General features: G+C 42.8%; 2 protein-coding genes across 3 annotated transcripts; one reads left to right on the top strand and one right to left on the bottom strand.

The window, feature by feature from the left end:
* Positions 1-1,805: 1,805 nt before the first annotated feature.
* Positions 1,806-10,790, top strand: LOC117837201 (homeobox-DDT domain protein RLT3). Of its 2 annotated transcripts, none has more exons than XM_034716790.2 (18): positions 1,806-2,061; positions 2,848-2,938; positions 3,029-3,427; positions 3,969-4,021; positions 4,597-4,827; positions 4,928-4,990; positions 5,181-5,397; positions 5,481-5,581; positions 5,734-5,820; positions 5,902-6,033; positions 6,820-6,960; positions 7,090-7,212; positions 7,333-7,791; positions 8,253-8,627; positions 8,714-9,364; positions 9,540-9,644; positions 9,766-9,990; positions 10,202-10,790. In XM_034716790.2, the coding sequence occupies exons 1-18, from the start codon at positions 2,047-2,049 to the stop codon at positions 10,271-10,273; spliced, it is 3,540 nt and encodes a 1,179-aa protein (XP_034572681.1). In that variant the 5' UTR covers positions 1,806-2,046; the 3' UTR covers positions 10,274-10,790. The 2 variants fall into 2 exon arrangements, with proteins under 2 accessions (XP_034572681.1, XP_034572682.1); XM_034716791.2 differs by having other exon boundaries at positions 9,766-9,994.
* A 1,171-nt stretch (positions 10,791-11,961) lies between these two features.
* LOC117837200 (brefeldin A-inhibited guanine nucleotide-exchange protein 2) lies at positions 11,962-21,060 on the bottom strand. Its single transcript, XM_034716789.2, has 11 exons — positions 19,784-21,060; positions 17,744-18,061; positions 17,315-17,660; positions 16,735-17,157; positions 16,375-16,661; positions 15,927-16,200; positions 14,891-15,369; positions 14,465-14,786; positions 13,990-14,365; positions 13,203-13,888; positions 11,962-12,871 (listed from the first exon to the last, which is right to left on the bottom strand). Exons 1-11 carry the CDS (start codon positions 21,043-21,045, stop codon positions 12,260-12,262), a joined length of 5,385 nt encoding a protein of 1,794 aa, XP_034572680.1. The 5' UTR covers positions 21,046-21,060; the 3' UTR covers positions 11,962-12,259.
* Between the last annotated feature and the right edge of the window lie 320 nt (positions 21,061-21,380).

Below are 21,380 nucleotides of genomic sequence, written 5' to 3'. Positions count from 1 at the left end.
TAGAGTTTGTGCGCTGTGTATACCTTGTGGGCCTGCGGAGCCGCGTTAGACACGGCTACATGAGATCCCGAGGCAGAGTCGCCACTGCTGCTCACCGGCGGCATTCCGCGATCACCTGAAAGGCTGAAACATTGCTCAAATTTCAATCACACGTGTAGGCTAGGTGTGGTTTAATAATAAGAAAAGGAAGAAGAAATGGGCTTCCTTGGGCTACTGTAGGCCACTTGGGCTAAATAGCCACAGCTCTGAATGAAGGAAGAAGCCACAGGTCGCCACCCCGTAGGGTTTCCCTACACCACCACGTGGACGAGCACGCGTGGGTGGCAGCGCCCACGCGAGTGCGTCTCCCTCTCACCTCACGCATGGTTGGAACTGCAGAAGACGTGCTAGAGCAACTCCAACAGTATACATATATTTGGATACCTAAAACTTGTTTTAGTATAGGAGAGAAGGTTTTGTGAAAAATTTTAAACTCATCTCCAGTGGTATACCTAAAACTGGTGACCTATATTTCATTCGAGGACGAATCTGCGAACGAATCACTTTTTTAGGATCCAATATGCAAAATCAACACATCATTATCCTCTCTTCTTCCTCTTCTTCCCTCTCACACCCGCTGCGGCTCTCACGCCGCTCCTCCACCGCTCCGACAGCCACACGCTCCTCTTACCCCCGCCGCCCTATGTTCCCGCCTCTCGTTGGACCGGACAGTGGTGGTGGAGCTCGCCCTCTCCTCCACTTCTCCGGAGCTCTCCCATGGCGGTTGCCGAAGCTGCCCATGGCGGGGAGCGCGCCCGCGCTGAGGCTGGGCCGGCGGAGCTCACCCGCCCTTGGTCGAATCGAGCATGAAGATGGCGAATCCACCGAATCAAGCTCCAAATTGGGCTTCTTCTTCAAGCAATTCACCGAATCCAGCTTCTTCTTCTTCACCGAATCGGTGGAGGTTAGCAGGAGCTTTGACAATGGCTTCTCCCTCACCTCCTCCTTCCTATCCTGCTGTTCTCCCCGCGCTCTACCCTCCGCTCAAATTGGCGGTGGCGGTAGGGGTGAGGCGGCGCATGACGGACGAGGCGCGGGCCACACAACAAGGAGGACGGCGGGCGATGGGAGGTGAGGTTCGGTCCAGGCACGACGACGCGTGGCTTCTTCTGTTTCCGGCAGAGGGGCCGGCCAAAGCCGTAGTGGGGCAGGCGGCAGGTGGCGTAGGGGTAGTTGGAAGAGCTAGGCCCTTCCATGGTTGTGCCGGCGGCCAAACGAGTGAAGGAAGGTGGTGTCGTGGGGATGGTGCGGCGGCGGCTCGAGCGTGAAATGTCCGGCGCGAGGTGGTTGTTGTTTCCCATTGTAGGTTACAAGCTTTAGCAATCTAGTGTTGGATATGCATATTTGGTCGGTTTAGGTAATCTAATGGAGATGCTCTTACTTCATCTAATCATTTGTATGATCCGTTTTGCATTCTCTGATTCTCTCCATCTTCCTCTAATTATTTGCATGAACCGTTTTGCATCATCTGCTTCTCGCTGATCTCCGTGTACTCGCCACCGTGTTCTGCTTCCTGACCGTCCTCCGAGTATTTTCTGCCGCAAGGCTCAAGCTCGCTGCTCGCCAGACTTGTCGAGATGGACACAGAGCTCGCCAGACTTGTCGAGATGGACACAGATGACAGATGGTTTGCTGACGACTGCGTGGCTTTTCTACCGCGTTGGGTTCTACCAATTGAGTAATCTCCAAGGACCGATTCGCAAAAAGAACACAAAAGATATTTCCATCCTCCCCAAGGTAGTCGCCAACCCCTAATCTCGGCCCGCCAGGGTTTAAGGGCCGAAAAAGGGCAGCGCAGCCACGAGCAGCAGAAATGGCCGCTCGTTGGTAGGGTTTTGGCCCCGCTCCGCCCATCTCCGCCGTCTTCCACCCTGCACCCGCCGCGCACCATTCCCGCCGCGCTAATTCGCCAAGCGGCCTGCCGTCTCCACCGCCGCGTCCTCCCCCGCGCTCGCCGCCGCGCATGGTGCCCGCCTGCTGACCCCCCCCTGCGCCGCCACCGCCGCCATGCCTCCCGCGCAGGTACGTGAGTGCAGAGTGCGCACTTCGCTGATCCAGCGCTGGGCTCTCGGCGATTGGGCCGGTTTCTTTGGGAATCGGGGTTTGATTCGAGGGATTTGACCCGCAGGGATATGTGGGCGTGATCAGCGAGGGGATGGATGGGGGATGTGGTGTGAGGACTGAATGTTCAAGTTTTGGTTTAATTGGTTGATTCGCAAGCTCGTGTTTGCGATTGTGTAGCGATGGCCTCAGCACGTGAGTTGTAGGGATCATGGTTTTCGGCTGTATAGATGGGTGCTCCCTTGTTTTGTCGCCGCCTTCTTTCTCAGTGCAATTTGCGGTCGTATTTTCTGCTCCAAGTGGCTCTATTCGCTTGTGCCAAATAGAAAAATCAGTGTGATTTTGTTTTGAGCTATGGTTGCTGTAATTGTGGATGATTATAGGTGTGATCTAGCTCGGTTTTATTTTATAATTTCTGCTGGGAATGGGTGGAAATCAATAAAACTAATTGAACCATATAGGTTTGAGGTGTACCATGTTGATATCAGTCAGTGAGCATGTGACTTTGCTCGATCCACTCATTCTTCAAAAGAAATTCGCCATCTAAAGTCATAAAATTTGTTAGCAGTGTTTGTTCTAGAATACATGTAGTACTTGCTGATCCGTTGTGACCAGTTTGTATTGGCAGTGTTAGCATTTGAGCTCCTATATGAGTTACAGAGTTATTCTTTGCTGGAGGTGGGGTTCTGGGTAGTTGTGCTATTTCAATTTCTTATCTTGTCAAGTACTAATTGTAGCCTTGTTCAGATGGTGACCAATGGCCTTGGGGCAAAAAGGGAGAATGCAGGGACAAAAAAATCCCCCCAGCAAATTCAGATGCTGGAGAAATTTTACTCAGGTAATTGTATGCTAATGTAATAATGATTTTAAGTCTTTTCCTTCGACTGTTCTATACATTTCATTTTTGCTGATATATCTTTCTATCCAGATGTACAGTATCCAAAGCCAGACGAAATGGAGCAGTATGCGACCTGTGTTGGTTTGACCTACAGTCAGGTCCGTATATGGTTCAAAGAGCGGAGGAGGAAAGAGAGGAGGGAGATGGAAACCATCGGGTCTCACATGGAAAGGCAACTTAGTGGACGATCAAGTGGACCTAGAACCAGCAGCAGTTCTTCCTCTTGTAACGAAGCTCCCATGTATGGTATTTCGTGTTCACGACCAGAGTTTGACAGCAGTACCAGCGTTGTAGGAGAGGAAAATACAGTTCAATCACAAGTTCTGTTCCCCAAGGATTATATCCTGAGGAAAATCTTTCGCAAAGATGGTCCACCTCTTGGGAGTGAATTTGATCCCCTCCCCAAAAGTGAACGTGATCGTATCAGAGGTATGCCTGTAGCAAATTAAGATTATTGTATGTTACCTAGATAATTATAGATTGCTTCCACCAATGGGCGGACGTGGCCAGTTCTTCTAACAGTTATGGTCCTTTCTTATTTTGCTCGGGATAATAAATATGTTTTCATATATGTGCTCATGTCAACCTCAATGACTGTACTGTCCACTTTGAATTGTTATTGTTGGTGAGCTGTTGACTCTCTGCACCTGTGTTGAGTAATTCATTTACTCACTCTGCTATTGTGTCAGATGTTAAGAGTCAGTCATGTACTCCTGTGTTAGATTTCGTTTGTTTATTGTTCACAAGCACTGCAAAGTTGCAGTTGCTCTGGTGCCTATTAGGTTGACAATGAACTGATCTGCAAGTTACTTTCTTCTGGTTTGCAGTTAAATATTTTCTAATGCTACTGCTGCTAACATTTGCCCCCTTTCACGTATAAGTTTCATCTTTCAGTGGTGGATGCATTTAATATCCTAATGGTGCTGTGTGCAACTTATATAAATGCTCCTTTTGTTGCATGTATTTACAGATACCACATGCCATCATTCCTCTCAAAACCAAAGAGCTGTGAAGAAGAGAAAGGTACGATAAGTCGATGCAATTTGTCTATTTACTCACTTTCATTACATTGACTTGTTCTCTATTCCAAATGAACTACTGGTTCAAATTGAAATATTTCGTTGTTAGTAATTGTTTGTAATTCCAGACCCGTGTTTCCATTTTTTTGGTAGCAGTAGAGTTAAAGGCTTTGATGCTGGTAGCAGTTAGAGGTATAAATATAAGTTCTGTTATGTGAAATCAAGTGTCCGCACAGTTTGTTCAGTTAGCACAGTAGGAAATCCTATTTACGATGTCGATGTCTTTGTGGTTATTAAGCTCTACCTTTTTTTAGGTCAAATGTAAGATTAGTCTCTACTATATCCTATCTAAAAATCCTTATTTTTCTTTACTTCAATTGCTCTTTAAAAGTTCATATGTTTGGTGTGAGCTGAAAGCATGCGCTACCACCTTTTCATATTTTATCAATTTATCCCATTTTTGTTTCTCCCAGAAGTTCTTTATTGTCTCCCTGAACTACAAATCTCAGTTACTTTTCATTTTTCAAATTGATCTTTCTAACATGGCACCATTTGTGTACACAAACTGCTCATCTGTAGATCATTGAGTCTACCAGCCAGAGGTCCAGTGTGCCATACGAGGATACTGTTCCTGTGAGGAAACACGGAATTGGCAAAGGTCTGATGACAGTGTGGCATGCAATGTATTCCCAATCCCATAATGTGGAATGTCAAAGTGGCCCAAATTTCATTGATGAAACTGGTTGTTTGAGGTCCCTGAGACCGTTTGATGATCGTGACGGGTTAGAAGATAATGGAAAGACTACTCAAGTAAAGTTTCAGTTATTTGATTTGATTTAATGAATACTTTGTTAGTCTCTATATAGAATTACCCATTCACAAATCTTCTCTGGTTCCTCTCTATATGCAGAATCAAAGTATGGCACAGAAGAAGGTAGACAAAAGGAGTAAACCTCCATTGAACAAACGAAAGGTATTTTTTTCTTGCTTAGCATGAGAGAGAAAGTAAAAGGAAAGCTTCTACAGTAGCACTACCTCATCCACTAAGTTGGTCATTTGGGGGAAGAGCAAAACTGTCCAATTTTGACAGTTTTCTTTCTTGTTCGAATAATATATTATGAATCTCTTTTACGTTGAACAATAATGATGATTTATCTCTATAGGTGCCATGTAAGAGAGTTACAGGTCCAAAGGAGCATCCTCCGATGGATTGCCATCTTTCAATCAATAAATCAGAATCTTCAGAACTACTGACTGAGCAGGTGACTTTAGTGGATGATGAGGAGCTCGAGCTCAGTGAATTACAAGCAGGCCCTAATCCATTAAGATGTTCAGCTCATCTTTCTTCAAGTGGGAGACATGGCTGCCCCCTTTGTAAAGGTTTGAAGTGCCATCTCATATCTTGCTGTACTCACATTGTGTAGACAATTATTATTTAGGCATGTAACACCTTTATTGTGCAGATTTACTTGCCAAGTTTCCTCCGCAGAGTGTCAAGATGAAACAGCCTTTCTCCGCAAAACCTTGGGACTCATCACCGGAAATGGTGAAAAAGCTTTTTCAGGTCATATGAAATGCTACTGTTTTTGCATCATCATTGTTATCTTATTCACAGTGGTTACATTATATATGCCCCTTATGCAGTTGTATTCCTGTATCTTAGTTTCATTTTCTGATAATTGGTACACATATTGATTGGAGAATTATTATTGACAGGTAATCCGGTTTGTATACACTCATTTTGGTACTATTGATGTTCACCCCTTCACATTTGATGAGTTTGCACAAGCATTCCATGACAAGGTGCAAACTTCTAATCAATTTTCTCTAGAATTTAGCATGATTTCTTGTATTACTTTCCCATAACTCTAATGTAATTTGCAGGACTCTTTGTTGTTGGGGGAAGTACATATTGGTCTTCTGAAGTTGTTGCTGTTAAATGCTGAAATGGGCAGCGATGGTGTATTTGTTCCACGATCTTCTAAAGACTGCAGATTTCTTAGTTTCCTGAACTTTGTAAGCTTCCTAAAGTTTTTAATTACACTTCAGTCCAATAATTGACATTTCATTTTCCTGAAGAGGCCATAAGGACATGGTCTAATGGACTAAATCTGCAGATTTTTGGAGGAATTTAACATCATCCAGTAGTGTAAAGTTTTTTTGTAACAGAAAATACTGTGCAAGAAGCACAGCATACACTTTTTATGTCGATATGATCAGTTTTACCCTCCTAGGACCTGGTGATACTATTAGATTAAATGTACTCCCTCCGTTCCAAATTGTAGGTCGTTTTGGCTTTTCTAGGTTCATAGATGTTACTATGCATCTAGATATAGTGTATGTCTAGATGTATAATAATATCTATGAACCTTAAAAAGCCAAAACGACCTACAATTTGGAACGGAGGAAGTAACAAAGTATGCTAATTTTTTTATCTAGTATCACGTTTCATGCAACAGTATGAAGCCAAACTTCTGTTTAAGTGAAGGTATTTGTTCATCTGAAAGAATGCCAGACTAGTGATGATTTTTTGGGAGTTACCTTCATATTTTATAATTTTCCTCTAATTTCTTAGGAGATTCTAGGTAGCTCGACTATTTATTTGAAGATAAACTTGGTTGGTTCTCTGTTCATATAAAAGATAACATGAGAATTGCAAAAAAATCTTTGACACAGGCCTGCAAAGCTTGCAGCTGGCAAAAAAAAAAAGACAGAATGTTTTTACTTTTCAAAGAGCATATTGAAATAATAGAATAGTTCAAAAACACAATTGAAATTTTATCTGAAGATGGTTCCTTCCAGGTTAGGGAGCAAGAATTCGATGTTAATTTCTGGATCAGATCACTGAATTCTCTTACTTGGGTTGAAATACTGCGACAAGTCCTTGTTGCTTCGGGCTTTGGGTCCAAACAACATATGCTGAATCGGGATTTCTTTAACAAGGTATTGTGGGTACCCCAACATTCTAAATTCTTTTGTCAATTTATGTTGCAACTCTAGATTTTCGTTTGCCACTCCAGTAGTTATTCAAGTATGTTTAGAAGTCAAACTCATTACTGTACCTTTTTCCAGGAGAAAAATCAAATGGTCAAATATGGCTTACGTCCTCGCACACTGAAAGGTGAATTGTTTGCACTATTGTCCAAGGCAGGAAGTGGTGGACTAAAGGTTTCAGTACTAGCCAAATCATCTGAGGTATTTATCTTGTTAATATTAATATTGGAAATAGATCGATTGTATTGATAACAACTGATGTTCTCTCTGTATATTTAACCCAGTTTATCTACAACACTTACCTTATTTTCTCTCTTTCAGATTGTTGATCTTAATGTCTCGGGCACATTAGAACTAGAGCAGTTGATATGTTTAACTCTCTCTAGTGACATCACATTATTTGAGAAGATTGCACCTTCTGCATATCGTCTCCGTGTTGACCCCCAAATTAAAGGGAAGGAAGATGCTAGATCAGATAGTGAGGATTCTGGAAGTGTTGATGATGATGAGGATGCTAGCAGTAGTGATGATGAATCTAATGGTTCACAAAAAATGAACTTACCTGAGCATGGTGATAGAATTGCTCGAAAGAAGGAGCAAAAAAATGCACATGGAAGTCCAAATAAATGTAGTGAAATTGATGAAAGTTATCCAGGTGAACGTTGGCTTCTGGGATTAATGGAAGGCGAGTATTCAGATCTAAGCATTGATGAGAAGTTGGATTGTTTGGTTGCCTTAATAGATATTGCTTCTGGTGCTGGTTCTGTTCCAAGACTTGAGGTAATCTTTGGTAACTATTCCAGTACTCAGTTGCACCGTGCCATCTTTGTTCTTGAGAAAGTTGCTTTAACTTTGCTTCCGAATTAACCTGATGTTTGACTTCCAAATACTAGGGGATTAGTTCTAGGCTAATGTAGTTACATATACTAATTGTATCTTAATGTATTCTTTTTGTATATCATAGATGTGATTTTCTTTTCAGTTGAATGGGTGATGGGTCTTTTCACTCTAGAATTCTTGTAATTGAGACTGCTCTAGAAATGTCTCCCAAAGTTTGAAGTGAATATACATACAATACTCATTTCCTAGGAAACTTAGTTCTGTGTAACTATTAATCTGTTTAAGTTTTAACTCAACTGTAATGTTTACTTTGTGTATGCTCAAACTGCATTTTGAAAACATCTTCATTTGTATTCCTATTGAATAATTGAGAAGCTTATGCTGTTATTTTTCACTTCTAGGAACCACAAAGAGTATTGCATAACATGCCAAGAGCGCAGCCGCACCAATCCGGTGGGAAAATAAAGAAATCTACTAAAAATCTTTATCGATCTAGTGATGAGTCCTTAAATGGACCTGGAAACTCCTACAGTTTGGATTGTTCTCGGCAAGGCCGATCAGCAAGCCGAAGAAATCAGGACTACATCATGGACTCTGAAAGGAATGATCTGTCTGGAGTTGCACATGAACCACAGGTTGTTCTCTTAGGATCAGATCGCAGGTATAATAGTTACTGGCTCTTCCTTGGCCCTTGTAGGGCAGATGATCCAGGGCATCGTAGGGTCTACTTTGAGTCCTCAGAGGATGGCCACTGGGAAGTGGTTGATTCACCACAGGTCGCCCACCTGCTAACTCTTCTCAGATTCTACCTCTTTTTTTTGGATGTCGATAAATTTACTTGCCATTTATTTTCTGAATGCAGGAATTACTTTCCTTGCTCTCAGTCCTAGACAGCAGGGGCACTAGGGAAGCCCATCTCCTTGCATCAATGGAAAAGAGACAAGCCTGCCTTTTCGAAGCCATGAAAAAACATGTGGAAGGAGGGAATGCAATCGGGCTCCCAGCCTCATCTGATTCATTTCGCTCCGAGACAAGTACTGGTGATGGAGCTTCACCCAAGACAAGTAGTGTATCTGGAGCTTCACCTGTATCAGATGTTGAGAATGCTTCTGTTCCTCCAGATCTCGAAGATAGTAACTTGGATTCATCATCTGCAATAGTTATTGAAAATGGCAAGAGAGGTGATGAAAGAATATTGATGTGGGATAGGTTGCAAGCATTTGATAAGTGGATCTGGACTTCTTTCTATTCTGTCCTTACCACTGTTAAATGTGGCAAGAAGTCATTTAAGGAGTCACTAGTTCGTTGTGAAAGTTGTCATGATCTATATTGGAGAGATGAGAAACATTGCAGAATATGCCATTCAACTTTTGAGGTTGGTTTTGATCTCGAAGAAAAATATGCTGTACATGCCGCAACATGTAGGGAACCTGAGGATGCGCACGAGGTGCCAAATCACAAAGTTCTGCCTTCACAGCTACAGGCACTTAAAGCAGCCATTCATGCTATTGAGGTGAGTATTTCAAAACACGCAACTCCTACGCAGTTTGATCATCAGGATCAACTTGTCCAAACATGCAGTGTCTGCTGAATGGAACTTAAGTGTAGCTATGTAGAATTATGACATGTTTATACAAATGTCTTAAGAAACACATATTTCATAACATGTTTAATTCTTGCTTGTGTAGGCATCGATGCCTGAGGTAGCTTTTACTGGTTCTTGGATGAAGTCTGCTCACAAGCTGTGGGTTAAGCGGCTTCGACGAACATCATCATTGCCAGAGCTTTTGCAGGTCAGCAGAAGATTTTCGGATCTTTTAATTTATATGTTAATGTCTGAACCTTCTTTTCATTTTAAGCAAGTATATTTCGTTTCTACTGCCTTTTCTTATACAAGTGCACTGTCCCCTGCAGGTTCTTGTCGACTTTGTTGGGGCAATGGATGAGGATTGGTTGTACAAAAGTTCATCATCTGTAAGTTTTAGCTCGTATTTGGATGACATCATTGTCTACTTTCAGACAATGCCACAAACAACATCAGCAGTTGCACTTTGGGTTGTCAAATTGGATGCACTCATCGCGCCTTATTTGGATAAACCTGATACCTCCCGAGCATTGGCCATGAAAGAACTAGCACAGGCAAGTAAGTATTAGTCTTCCTGGAGTATGTTTGATTATACATGTCTGTGCATGGTATTATTAGTACTAATGTTTGTGAACGAGGAATTTGATTATTGGAACTTTAAATTTGACTTTTGCAGTAGGTTGTGCCTTTTCATTTGCTGTTATTTCATCTTTCCTTTCCTCTTATTATTTCATCAATTTATATTTTGTCAATTCTATGAAACAGGATCACAGGCTAGTGCAAGGTAGCTTGGAAGATGGATTCTTTCACGTGATGCTCCAGCAAGCACCCAGCTGACTTCTTTTTCTGGTATTATTTGCGAGTTTTGCTTGATGTTCAAGCTTTTCCTCTAGGCAAGACAGAACGTGATGTTCACTTTGAGCTTGAGACTAGGTCGTGCACCTCTGCTGTACCGCCCGCGGAACATTGTGCACCTATGTACAATAGTAGGCAGTAGGAAAGTTTTTGTTAATAATCATTGCTTCGGATATGTGAAAGTTTTTGGCTTTCCTTGTAGCGATGGGTGGCAAAACGCACAGCTGAGATATAGGCCATTTCTGAAACAGTTAGGTGGTCGTTGGACCTGGCTATTAGCTGCGCCCCCTTCTTTTTTAATGAAATAAGGGGGGTTATACAATTATTTCCATAGTTCGGTATGCTGTGTAGCTTGTTTGCTTCCAGCTGATTTGGTGAACAAGTTAGGTTGGTTCCCACTGGTTTACTCGCAGTGTACAGTGGTGCTTTCGTGGCCACCGTTTTTTGTACTTGTAAACTACGTCCTCGTAAATTCAACAGCAGTTCTTATGTTCTTTCAGGTCTTTGAATTTACGACATGCCTTTCTGCTGTGTTTAATACTTCGGAACAGGGCTTCTGGAGCTCAATTTGTAAGACCTGAATATCCGTTACAGGGCTTCTGGAGTCCAATTAACTAATGATGCAAAACAGTCAAAAGTTAGGTTATGTGATCTTTATGAGATTTTTGTGTGTGGTTTCTCTGTGTCAGTAATATGGCATATGACTCCGGAGGAGGCTGTCGCAGACTACAGAACTTGTGCAACTACGAAAGGTACCTGTGTATGCTTAGGGGTGTCTTGCTTGCCCAAACGATTTTCAGAGGTGCATGCATGTGCATTGTATATCCTGGATGAGAAACAGCCAGAGGTGCAGGGGATGTCCGTTTGGTTGGTTGTATAGATGCAAGCTGACCTAAGATTGTGATTGGCTGGCCTAAAGTAGAGCTGAATTGGTTGGTGCAATATGCTGAGAAGGCAGTTGGTTGCATGCAAACCTATCCTCGTGAGTACCTTCGATTATTGGAACGGCAGTCACCACAGTTCTCTCTACTATATTGAAAAAATAATAATGTCAATAACTCTATCACATACCCATTAGGTAGTAGATGCGGTACATTTTCTTACAAATTTTGGTCAAAACTTGAAAATTTTGATTGAGGATAAAAATATGAAACGACGTTAATTTCAAACAAATGGCATACTATGGAATTAGCTATACAACCTTTCACACAAATTTCACAAGATCGTTACCGGGGTTCTCCCAACTTATGGAGGTGCATATTCTAGAGCATCCTTCGCCTAGAGGTGTATCTAGATTCTAACGCTAGTCAGAACCCTCAAGTCTGTCTAGACTCTAATGGCATGGATGTGCGATTAAACCGCCTAGACGATGATTAGTCATGATTGGGTGATAGTCTGTCTAACGTAAAAACAAAAGAACAAACCGCAGCATTGTTGCCTGTGCTCGTCCCGTTTTTCGTAGCCCTTTTCGCAGTCCCAAAGTACAAATTAGCTTCAAGGCTCATATGCTGTTTTGAAGCAGTTTCTTGGGAATTTGCATACGTGTACTATCTGGTCCACGTACAACTTTTAATCCAGAAAATGTACAACCCAACCGTACGAGCCTTATTTGGCACCACAAGCGAAGGAAGTGGGAAATGGTACTCAATAAAAAGAATGAGAAACATGTCTAACGAAACTATTGAACTCAGAACCTTGCGAACAGGATGGGCACAATTTTAGCTAAGCTACCATACATGATTCAGTCCTCTATAGCAACATACACTCCTCCCGGGACGAACAAGAAAGAATGTAAAGGAAAATGATCTGCAAGATCAGTTCAGCACGACAATATAAACTCCCCCAGCAACTAAATGATTAACAGAGCAAAATGGGGGGAGGAGGAACACAATGGGATTCCAAGAAACAAAGAATAACTTACATGTGGATGTATACTACTATGTATCACATGGTTTTCACTGCTCAGCATCAGCAGGACTGGAGCACGAGCGGTCCAACCGAAGTGCCGAACATGTCGCTCAAGGCCACCTGCACTTCGCTCGACCCATGCTCGCAGCTTATGAGGCCAGCGAGGAGGGGGAAGAACTGGCCAAGGTTCTTCTCGAATGAAGAGTCACCCAAACCGCTGATAGCTTGCAGAGTTGCAACAACAAGGGGTGCTCGAGCCGCGAGCTCTCTCCGCTTCGATGAACCGACAGGGATAAGCCAGTGGCCGAGCGGTTGCCTGCCACTTGAAAGCTGGGCAGGTCTCGCTGTGGTCAGGTATACCTCAAGAACCTCCTTGCACAAGCCAACAAGGTGACTCTCCACCACCTCGGTGCTTCCATGGTCAGGGGCGCTGTCCAGGAATATGTTCTGGAGGATAGTGAGGCACAGCTGGTATGACTCGTTCTCAAGGCGCAACAATGGCGGGTCCTGCATTTGGGTCATGGAGCCCAATTCTTGCAACTTGGACCGCAGGTCATTATCACTGTTTATTTTGTGGGCATGGGTAGCAACAGTGTGCAAGGCCTCGAAGAGGATTACTGTGTTCTGTGCTGACAACTGTGCTCTGTACATGTTATATACCTCCATCACAGCCTACACAAAGGAAATGCATTTGAGTAAGCACCACAGGCGTCATATAGAAATTGCCAACCTCACCTTTGAGAAGTTAAAGCAGATATCGTATAGAGATTACAATTACAATTGATGAAGCTAGAAAATAGACTTTTGCATGAGCAAATAAGAAATGGCTGAGAAAGGCTCTACAGTTGTAGGGTACATTCTAGATAAATTTAACCTATTACAGTCAGTTTGTCTATAATAATATAATGCAAATAAGAAGATAATAGAATTTAAGAAAATCAGAAGTCTGGAAAAAACAATATGCTTCCAGACAGAATAACAAATAATAGAAAATACTACATACCTGGATCAATAGGAGTTGCACCGCAGCTCGACACTTGGCATCGCCGATAGCAAAATATAGGTTCCTTGATCTAGACGATTGTTCATTGTCATCCTCTAATGGTTGAGATTCATCTTCTCTCTGTTCAGAAGAACCTCCATTTTCTGTTGGTAAATTTTCAAGGTAAGCTCCAGACGAAATATAAGTGAAATCAGGAAGCGTCTCAGTGGCAGCTTCTTTCAAGGACAATACGACCTCTAGCCATTTTTCATCCACAAACATAGATCCAGCACTGCTCATCAAACGGACAAATGCAGCAATACCTATACCAGCAAGACTCTGATGAGGACGCTTTATGAAACTAGTCAAGAGCGAGAGAACCTTCTTTAGAAGTGGATTAACCGTGTCATAGAACCTAACAAAGAGATCTACAACTAGCTGAAGTGCCAAAGTGCATGTCTCGTACAACCAAGCATCTTGATCAAGTTCTGCCGGATCGTTTTCCACACTTTGTCCTTGTGCAGAACTACCAGATGGATCAATAGCATGACGTACATAATCAAATATTGGGAAAAGCACTGAATCGAACACCTTCTCCCATAAAGGCAGAGAGAAAAGATGGCCATGATTTCTTAATGTGTCAAATAACACCTGCAAAGCACTTTTTCTGATTTCTGGTCTTAAGTCAAAGGTAAGTTCAGACAACCCTGCAATGTTCAAAAGAAAAAAAAAAGATTAACTCAAGCTGTAGATATAACCAACTGAAAGTAGAAGAATCATCAGAATCAAAAAGGAGAAATGCAATCACCTGCTAGTAAAGGAAACCAAAAGTGTATATGGTCATCCTTATCGGCAAGAACTGCACCTTCCTGCTTTCCATCACTGGCCAAATGAGGTGAGGGTGGGTTACTGTTTGAAGTGGGATTGTCCTTCAACCTTGAGGATCCAATATCACCTTCGGCCAACTTTGCCGCACAGAATCGAAGAAAGCCAATTGCATTAAGGCTTATATCCTTGTTAAACCTACTGTTAGTAAATGCGATGAGACAGTTCACACAGTCATTGAAAGTTGTTGACTCAGTCTCTGTGATGTAGGGAAAGTACTCCCGCAAAATCTTTTCTATAATTTCAAAGGCTAATAGTACAATGTTTTTGTGATCATCATATGAAGCTGTCGCAAAGACCTGCAACCAGAAATCAATATTCAGGAACAAGTACAAGAATGTCCCAGACTTTCTTCAGATAAAAGGTAAGGTACATGAGTGCAAGTAGAGGTGTCATACCATAAACATGCTCTTCCACCCTGACTTCACATGATTAACACGGGCTAATACCATTTGAGAGACACACCTAATGATAAGTTCTCTAATCTCAACAGCTCGGCTCTTCCTCATCACAACAACAAAAGGCTTCATAAATTCATTTTGGAAATTGTAGTTAGCAAGCTCTTCTCGCTCCAGGAATTTCATAGACAACTGCCGCAAGGAGTCCATAGCAAATATTGCAATGGAAAGATTTTCTGAGCAGCCAATAGTGACAAAAAAATCAGACAAGACATTCCATATGCTTGACCAGACAAGCCTGATGCGGTTCATGTTATAGTGCCTACAATCAGGGGAAAGTAATCACACAGTTACTATAATAGACAGAATATAATGTAAAGAAACCTATTGCCCTGTAGTAATGGTATGAAGCCATAGATTCCTTACGCTATCTCGACTATCTTTGTCAGACTGAAGACTCTTGGATCAGATGCAGACCGTAATTCCTCCATTGAAACCTTACACAGAGCCTTCACGAAGTCAATTATACCCTCACTGTTGAGCTTTTGACTTCTTACAAATACACGGTTCATTTCAGCCATTCCAACTTGCTCCAAGAGGCTTGTCACCTCATTATTCATTTGATCGACACCAGAAGCTTTACCACCCACGCCAGCACTATCATAGGAACCTCTTTTAGAAGAGGAAGAAGCATTAGGGGCCTTCTTTTTCAGAACAGGAAGAATTGATGACTTGGCCTGTTTTGATTTATCAACGTCTGGCTGCTGCAGTGCAAAGAATGTGGCATCTGGAGGCGCTCCTTCTCCAACAAGATGTAGATTTTCAAAACGAGAAACACAAGTCAATATATGCTCCCATGCTTCTTGCAAGTAATTTCCATCTTCATCTGCAATTAATAGAATTGCCTGTGAGGCAATCCAGCATGACAACAAAAGGCATGAGAATGAGATTATCATGATTCACAAACTAAGATATGGCAAACTGCAACTAGCAACACGACATATGACATGCATATCAAAAAATGCACAATAGGCACAAGTTAAAAAAGATGAAGGATAGTCTGCAGGCAGTAAACTTGGACATTTGCTCCAGCATTAGAGGTCAAGAATATTGAGTCAACATGACAACAGCATGCTACCAAATTTCCAGATCATCCAATTATTAGAACAAGCAGCCCTAACTCAGAACAAGCTCCAGTCTCATCCCAATGCCACTACATTGAACTATCAAAAAAGGACAATTTCGAAATTTAGCACAAACCCATTGCGCATCAAAGTATAAATCGGTTAAGTTTAACGCTTCTGTAGTCATCAAAACAAAACAAACCTCTAACTTCTAAGCTTCATGGTTTCAATTTTATATCTTTTCTAATATTTTCAAAAAATACTAGGAAGAGGGGTAATGCTCCAACCAGTATAATAGCAGCCGACTTAACATTTATATCTCAATATACAGAACAAACCTTAATGGCTTCAACATTTTTCTGCCTGATATCTGCAGCAGAGTGAAGTGATGTAAACTTGGCGAGTGAAGTGATAAATGCATCCCTTTGAGTCTTCATTGACATTGCTGCAGTAACATGGATTGCAGAGCGAAACCCTTCAAGGCACTGGGATATGACAATCTCGTCATCACTCTGGTCAAGTGGAACACTGAAGGCAGCAAGCATAGGAGCCCAGCAAACCTCAACCATGAACTTCAAAACAACTACATCTGTGGCTGGATAAAATACTGACCTGATTGTTCAAAAAAAATCCTAGATAAGTCATTTATATGATAAAATAAACCACAAAAACAAAACAAGAGCATAAAGATATGGGTAGCAAAATAGAAAAATATTCACCCAAAACAAGCAGCTTAATGTAATTTAGCTGATACAACTATCCATCTAAACATCTAATATAACTTACTCAGACATGCGGGCCTTTTCTTTAAATTGCTCCTGCATATGCTTAATGAGGTCATCGCTCGTCTCCATAGATGAACCTCGCTTGCGTACAACAATGTTAAGAATGTTATCCAACCCAAGAATTTTGTTAGAACTTGTTGATTGTTGCTGCTGGGGAACAAATTCATCTTCTTTCATCTTAATCTCCTTTTTCCAGATCCTTTCATACAAGGACCTCATAAATTCTTCAGGCAGGTCTTTCCCATCATCAATACCACGATTGTTTCTAATGAAATCTTCTGGTGACATCTGCATCAATTTACACGTTATAAAATTGCGTAAAGTAGAACTCCATGAAAGAACCTTCAACACGAGAAAGTACCTTATTTTTGACCATTGGGTTATGCGCATCAGTGTTAAGCATTATGACTGAATAAGCAAGGACGTAGGCTGTATCTGCACTGGAAAAGGCCTTTGGGTTACATTTGCAGTAACGCTCTGCAAACTTTTCCATAATCCGATCGATCTTTTGAGCTTCTCCAGGCAATCTGAAGCCTTGAAGGAAAGCTCTAATCGCTTCGTCAAACTCCATTCCTTGAAAATCAAACGAGTCCACATATGCATGCATGACTTTGAGAGACAAATCTTCCCTTTCCCCTAAATAATCACCAATCATAGTCTTGTTCAAGCCAGAAGCACTTTTTAGGAAAGCAGCTATTTCCTCTGGTGACTCCCCCACCTTGCTCGCGTTTACTAAGAACTCGATCCCCTTCTTCGGCTTCCGATTAAACAAAGAGATACCCTCCTGTTATTCAGACATAAATCAATCAGATACATAAGAACAAGGAATGAATATACAATGGAGAATTGGAGATGCAGCAAGTTGTATAGCAAAGAACAGCAACAAGCACATTCCCACCAAGCAGTACAAGTGAAATAACTTATGGTGCAGTATCATCCACCTGAAGCTCCATCTTGTAAGCTCGACGTTGCTCCAAAGATGCAGCCTCTGAAATTCCATTTGATAGTTCAGAATGTGAATCGGATGCTTCACTAGACTCATCTCCATTGTTATCCGTCGGGGAAAGCTCATTGCCACCATCATTGTCGTTTTTCTCTGATTCTACATTAGGAGAAGCAGGATCTGGAATGCGTAGCTGCTTGTTCATCCAATCTCCCATGGATCTGAGAATAGCAACTAAGCATTTCATTGCTTCACTTTTCATTGTGGTATCCTGAGGCGGTACCAATGTGGTAGCAACACCAGCAGGAGGCCCTTGAGCCGTCTTTAGTAGACCATTCACCATCCTATTGGCCAATCCAGAAAATGTCACAACAAAAATAGTAATACAACTAAAGCTCAGTACTAAGAAAACTGAATGCTACAGTACCTCTCAAATATGTTTGATGAGTGGACATCACAATCGTAATTGAGGAAAATGTCAACTAAGATTTGAGAATCACCACAGAGCTTCTCCAAAAAACGAAGAACAATCATCTTGGCCTGATAATTTGGCTGTGCAATATTCTCCAAAACTCTCAAAATGATCATGGGAAAGAAGACTCCAATCTCTGCCTTCAATCCTGGTCTGAATCTTGACACTAGGCTAATAAAAATTGAACAAGATAGCTGAAAAACAATCATATGTGATGAGGCACAGTTCTTCAAAAGCGATAGGCATAGATACTGCTTGATAGCACCGAGAAACCTGGACGTGTTGAGAAAAAAATGTTGATCAAACTGGAATCATTGGAGAAACATACAAAGCAATCAAGAAAACGGGTTACACCTCTATTGTTGCTTTGACAGTGGAAACACAACTATGGTACAAGAAATTCAATTACCAATTATATCAAGTACACGACATACACGACACAAAACTAGAAAAGATGCTGGTGTACACAGAATACTGAATAGGAATTAAAGATACCAACATAGACAAAGGCAACTAAATAATCAATGACACAGTCACATGGTTTGCTCATCAAGGAGGTTATTATGATTGCTTGAAATGGATGTCTGCTGCTGTCGATATTACAATTCACATGAATGCATCACAATTGTACCATTTCTATTCTGATGAAATCTAACCAATTCAAGAGAAGAAATAATCACACATTTGCATAAGGTAAGCTAAAGCATGTTCCCTATTAACAACATTCTACTAGCTACTGATCATTTCCCCCTCAAATAATTTGAAGTCTACTTTCAGTGCTAATTCTTTTATTACAACAAAGCCAGATGGAGCACGATTGCAATAAACTAAGGACAACAGAAGTGCATGAAGATCAAAAGCCATAGTGGTTTTGGAACTGAGACTGGAGTCCAAAGTAACAAAAAAACTTAAACCAACAACACAAGACACTTTGTAGCCATAGAACCATTATGGGAGTAACTATGTAGGTATATCTTATGTAACACTCCCTCGATTCCATATTGAGGTTCACTTTAGTTTTGTCTAACTTTGACCAAGTTTATATTAATATATATTAACATCTACAAAATCAAATAAATGCACTATCGAGAAATATTTCATGGTCTATCTAGTGAAACTAGTTTGAGGTGGTAGATACTTGTGCATTTATTTGTAATCTTGATCAAAGCTTGAGAAGTATGACTTAGGAAAAATCTAAAATGACTCACAATTTGGAACGGAAGGAGTAATATAATTAATATCTCCATTCAATTCCATCTGGACTAGATAAACAGATGGTGCAGATATGACCTATGGAAACAAAGTGGACACCATATAGGCCAATAGTCCATGCTGGCAAGTGTGAGATCTAAATACAGTAATCCACAATGCAATCCATGTTTATAGTGCTAAGGTTACGCACATTTCAACATAAATTCATAATGTCACACACTTAAGACTGTCGGAACCCTTTCTTAGCTCCATTTCAACTGACAATCACAAATATTATGACATATAGTTGTAACCTGAAATCTATAGTTTGGTTTGATGCTCATATTCTAGCCTCACGTGTACTGCTTTTCAAAACAACGGCCAAGAATTGGTGGTATTGAATATAACTCGGCGAAATATTTCCAGGACACCAGAGAAAGTTCAATAGGTTTCTCTTTCAACATCTAAGCAATAAACAATGTGTGTATCAGTCTAATCCTGCCAAAATGAAATTGGAAACTTTGGTACTTCAACTAACACTTTATTCATACAGGCATAGAAACCTTATCAACATATCAATAATCCAACAGTATCACCATCAATTCAATACCTAAAACTTCTAGGGATTATTGGTTAAAACGTACACCCCTCACCTTGCCATCATTATGCCACCTTTTCAGTTTTCATGAAATAAAGTGGTACAGAAATTATCTTTAAAAACTGTTAACGACTTTTGAACAAATTCTGAACATCAGTGGCACTATAAACCTTGTCAATCAAAAGCTTTAGTAAAGGCATATGTACCTCTCACTGGTCCGGAACACAGCACCAGCATTTTCAAGTAAGATCTTGAGAAGCTCAAGAGCAAGGATCTTTCCCCGCATCACTATGGGATCTGCTGGTGCATCCTTGGGTGGTGTCTTCATGGAAAGCTTGCACAAAGCCCTGAAAACTAAGAAAGCATCCCTCCGCAGCTTATTTCCAATCCTCACATCAGCATCATCATCCAAAGTGCCCACCACCGCCCCCTCCACACCAAGCTCATCCTTACGACCCTCAATAGCTGTTTTATACATGCTGATCTCCCAGTACTTGGCATCAAGCATGTCCTTATCTGTGGAATCAAGCAAATCTGCTGGATTCGCCCCTTCCTCTGCTGCTGCTGTTGTCTCAAACGCACCATCATGGGCCACGGTAGCTCCTGCCCCTGACCCTGCTGATGAAGTTGTCCGTGCCAGAGGATCAAAGTCCCCAATAATCTTCGAAATGAATCCCTGCACAACATTGGGGTCAGCGGTTGGCGTGGAGCCAGAACCATCGTCAGGCAGCTCAATCATGTCGGCCACGACTATAGGCTGCACGGGCACCGTCGACGAGTCGGCCTCCATGCGGCGGAACACGATCACCAGCATCTGCACGAGCGACGCCTTGGCAGTGGCCTGGTTGACAGCACTGCGGCTCCCAAGGTACATATCATAGCACGCACGCACGGCGCGCAGCAGGCAATCACCGTGTAGGCGCACGGACGTGGAGGTGACTGCCGAGAGGAGCGTCTTGAGGAGGAGCAGCTCAATGTGCTCGTCGTCCAGGCCGAGTGCATTGCAGGCGGCGTCGAGGAGCGAGGCGACGAGCTGCGCCGAGGGGTCGGCGGACGGGTCGGCCTCCCCATGGATGTATGAGTGCGCGATCAGCCTGTGGAGGAGCTCGAGCGCGGCCTCAGCGAGCTTGGCGCTGCCTGAGCCGAGCGCGGAGGTCACAGGCGCGAGGAGCAGCTCCGAGTCCGCGAGCGACAGGCTACGCAGCGGGCCAGGCTGCGCGGACGAGGAGGTCGGCGTGGAGGGGGCGGAGGTCGGCGTGGACGGCGCCTGCGCCTCGGCCGCGGGCGGCGGCGGGGGCCTCTGGAGGCGGTCGAGGATGGACTTGGCAGTGTGCGAGAGCTTGGAGTGCGCCTTGTTACGCCACGAGGCGTTTTTTATGAGCTTCTCGAGGAAGGGCGTGAAGACCTCGACGAGGCGCGGGTCGGCCTCCGGCGGGGTCGGCGGCGGCGCCGCGGCCGCGGAGGCCATTAATCCTCGGCGGGATCCGGTGGCCGCGGCCGCGCCGCGCCGGGTGGATCTGGATCTGGGCGGGGCGGGGGCGGGGCGGGGGTTTGATGTGGTTTGGATCGGGGAGTGGGGCGTCGGGGAGAAAGGCACAGGGGGAGGAGGTGCTGGTCGTGCGCGTCGTAGATTTGCGAGGGGAGCTTCGAAGTGAGGGATCTGTCAGCAGTGCATGACAGGTGGGGAAAAGCTTCCGTGGGGCCAACGTGTCGGTGAGTTATTAGTGGGGTAGCTGCTGGGAACTTTGCATCCTGCGCGCAGGCGATCGACGGGCGAAGACGATGCAAGTTTTTTTTTTTTTT

Source organism: Setaria viridis, chromosome 9 (genome assembly GCF_005286985.2).
Source record: "Setaria viridis chromosome 9, Setaria_viridis_v4.0, whole genome shotgun sequence".
Classification (NCBI taxonomy): domain Eukaryota; kingdom Viridiplantae; phylum Streptophyta; class Magnoliopsida; order Poales; family Poaceae; genus Setaria; species Setaria viridis.
This window is presented reverse-complemented; position numbering and strand designations above follow the sequence as displayed.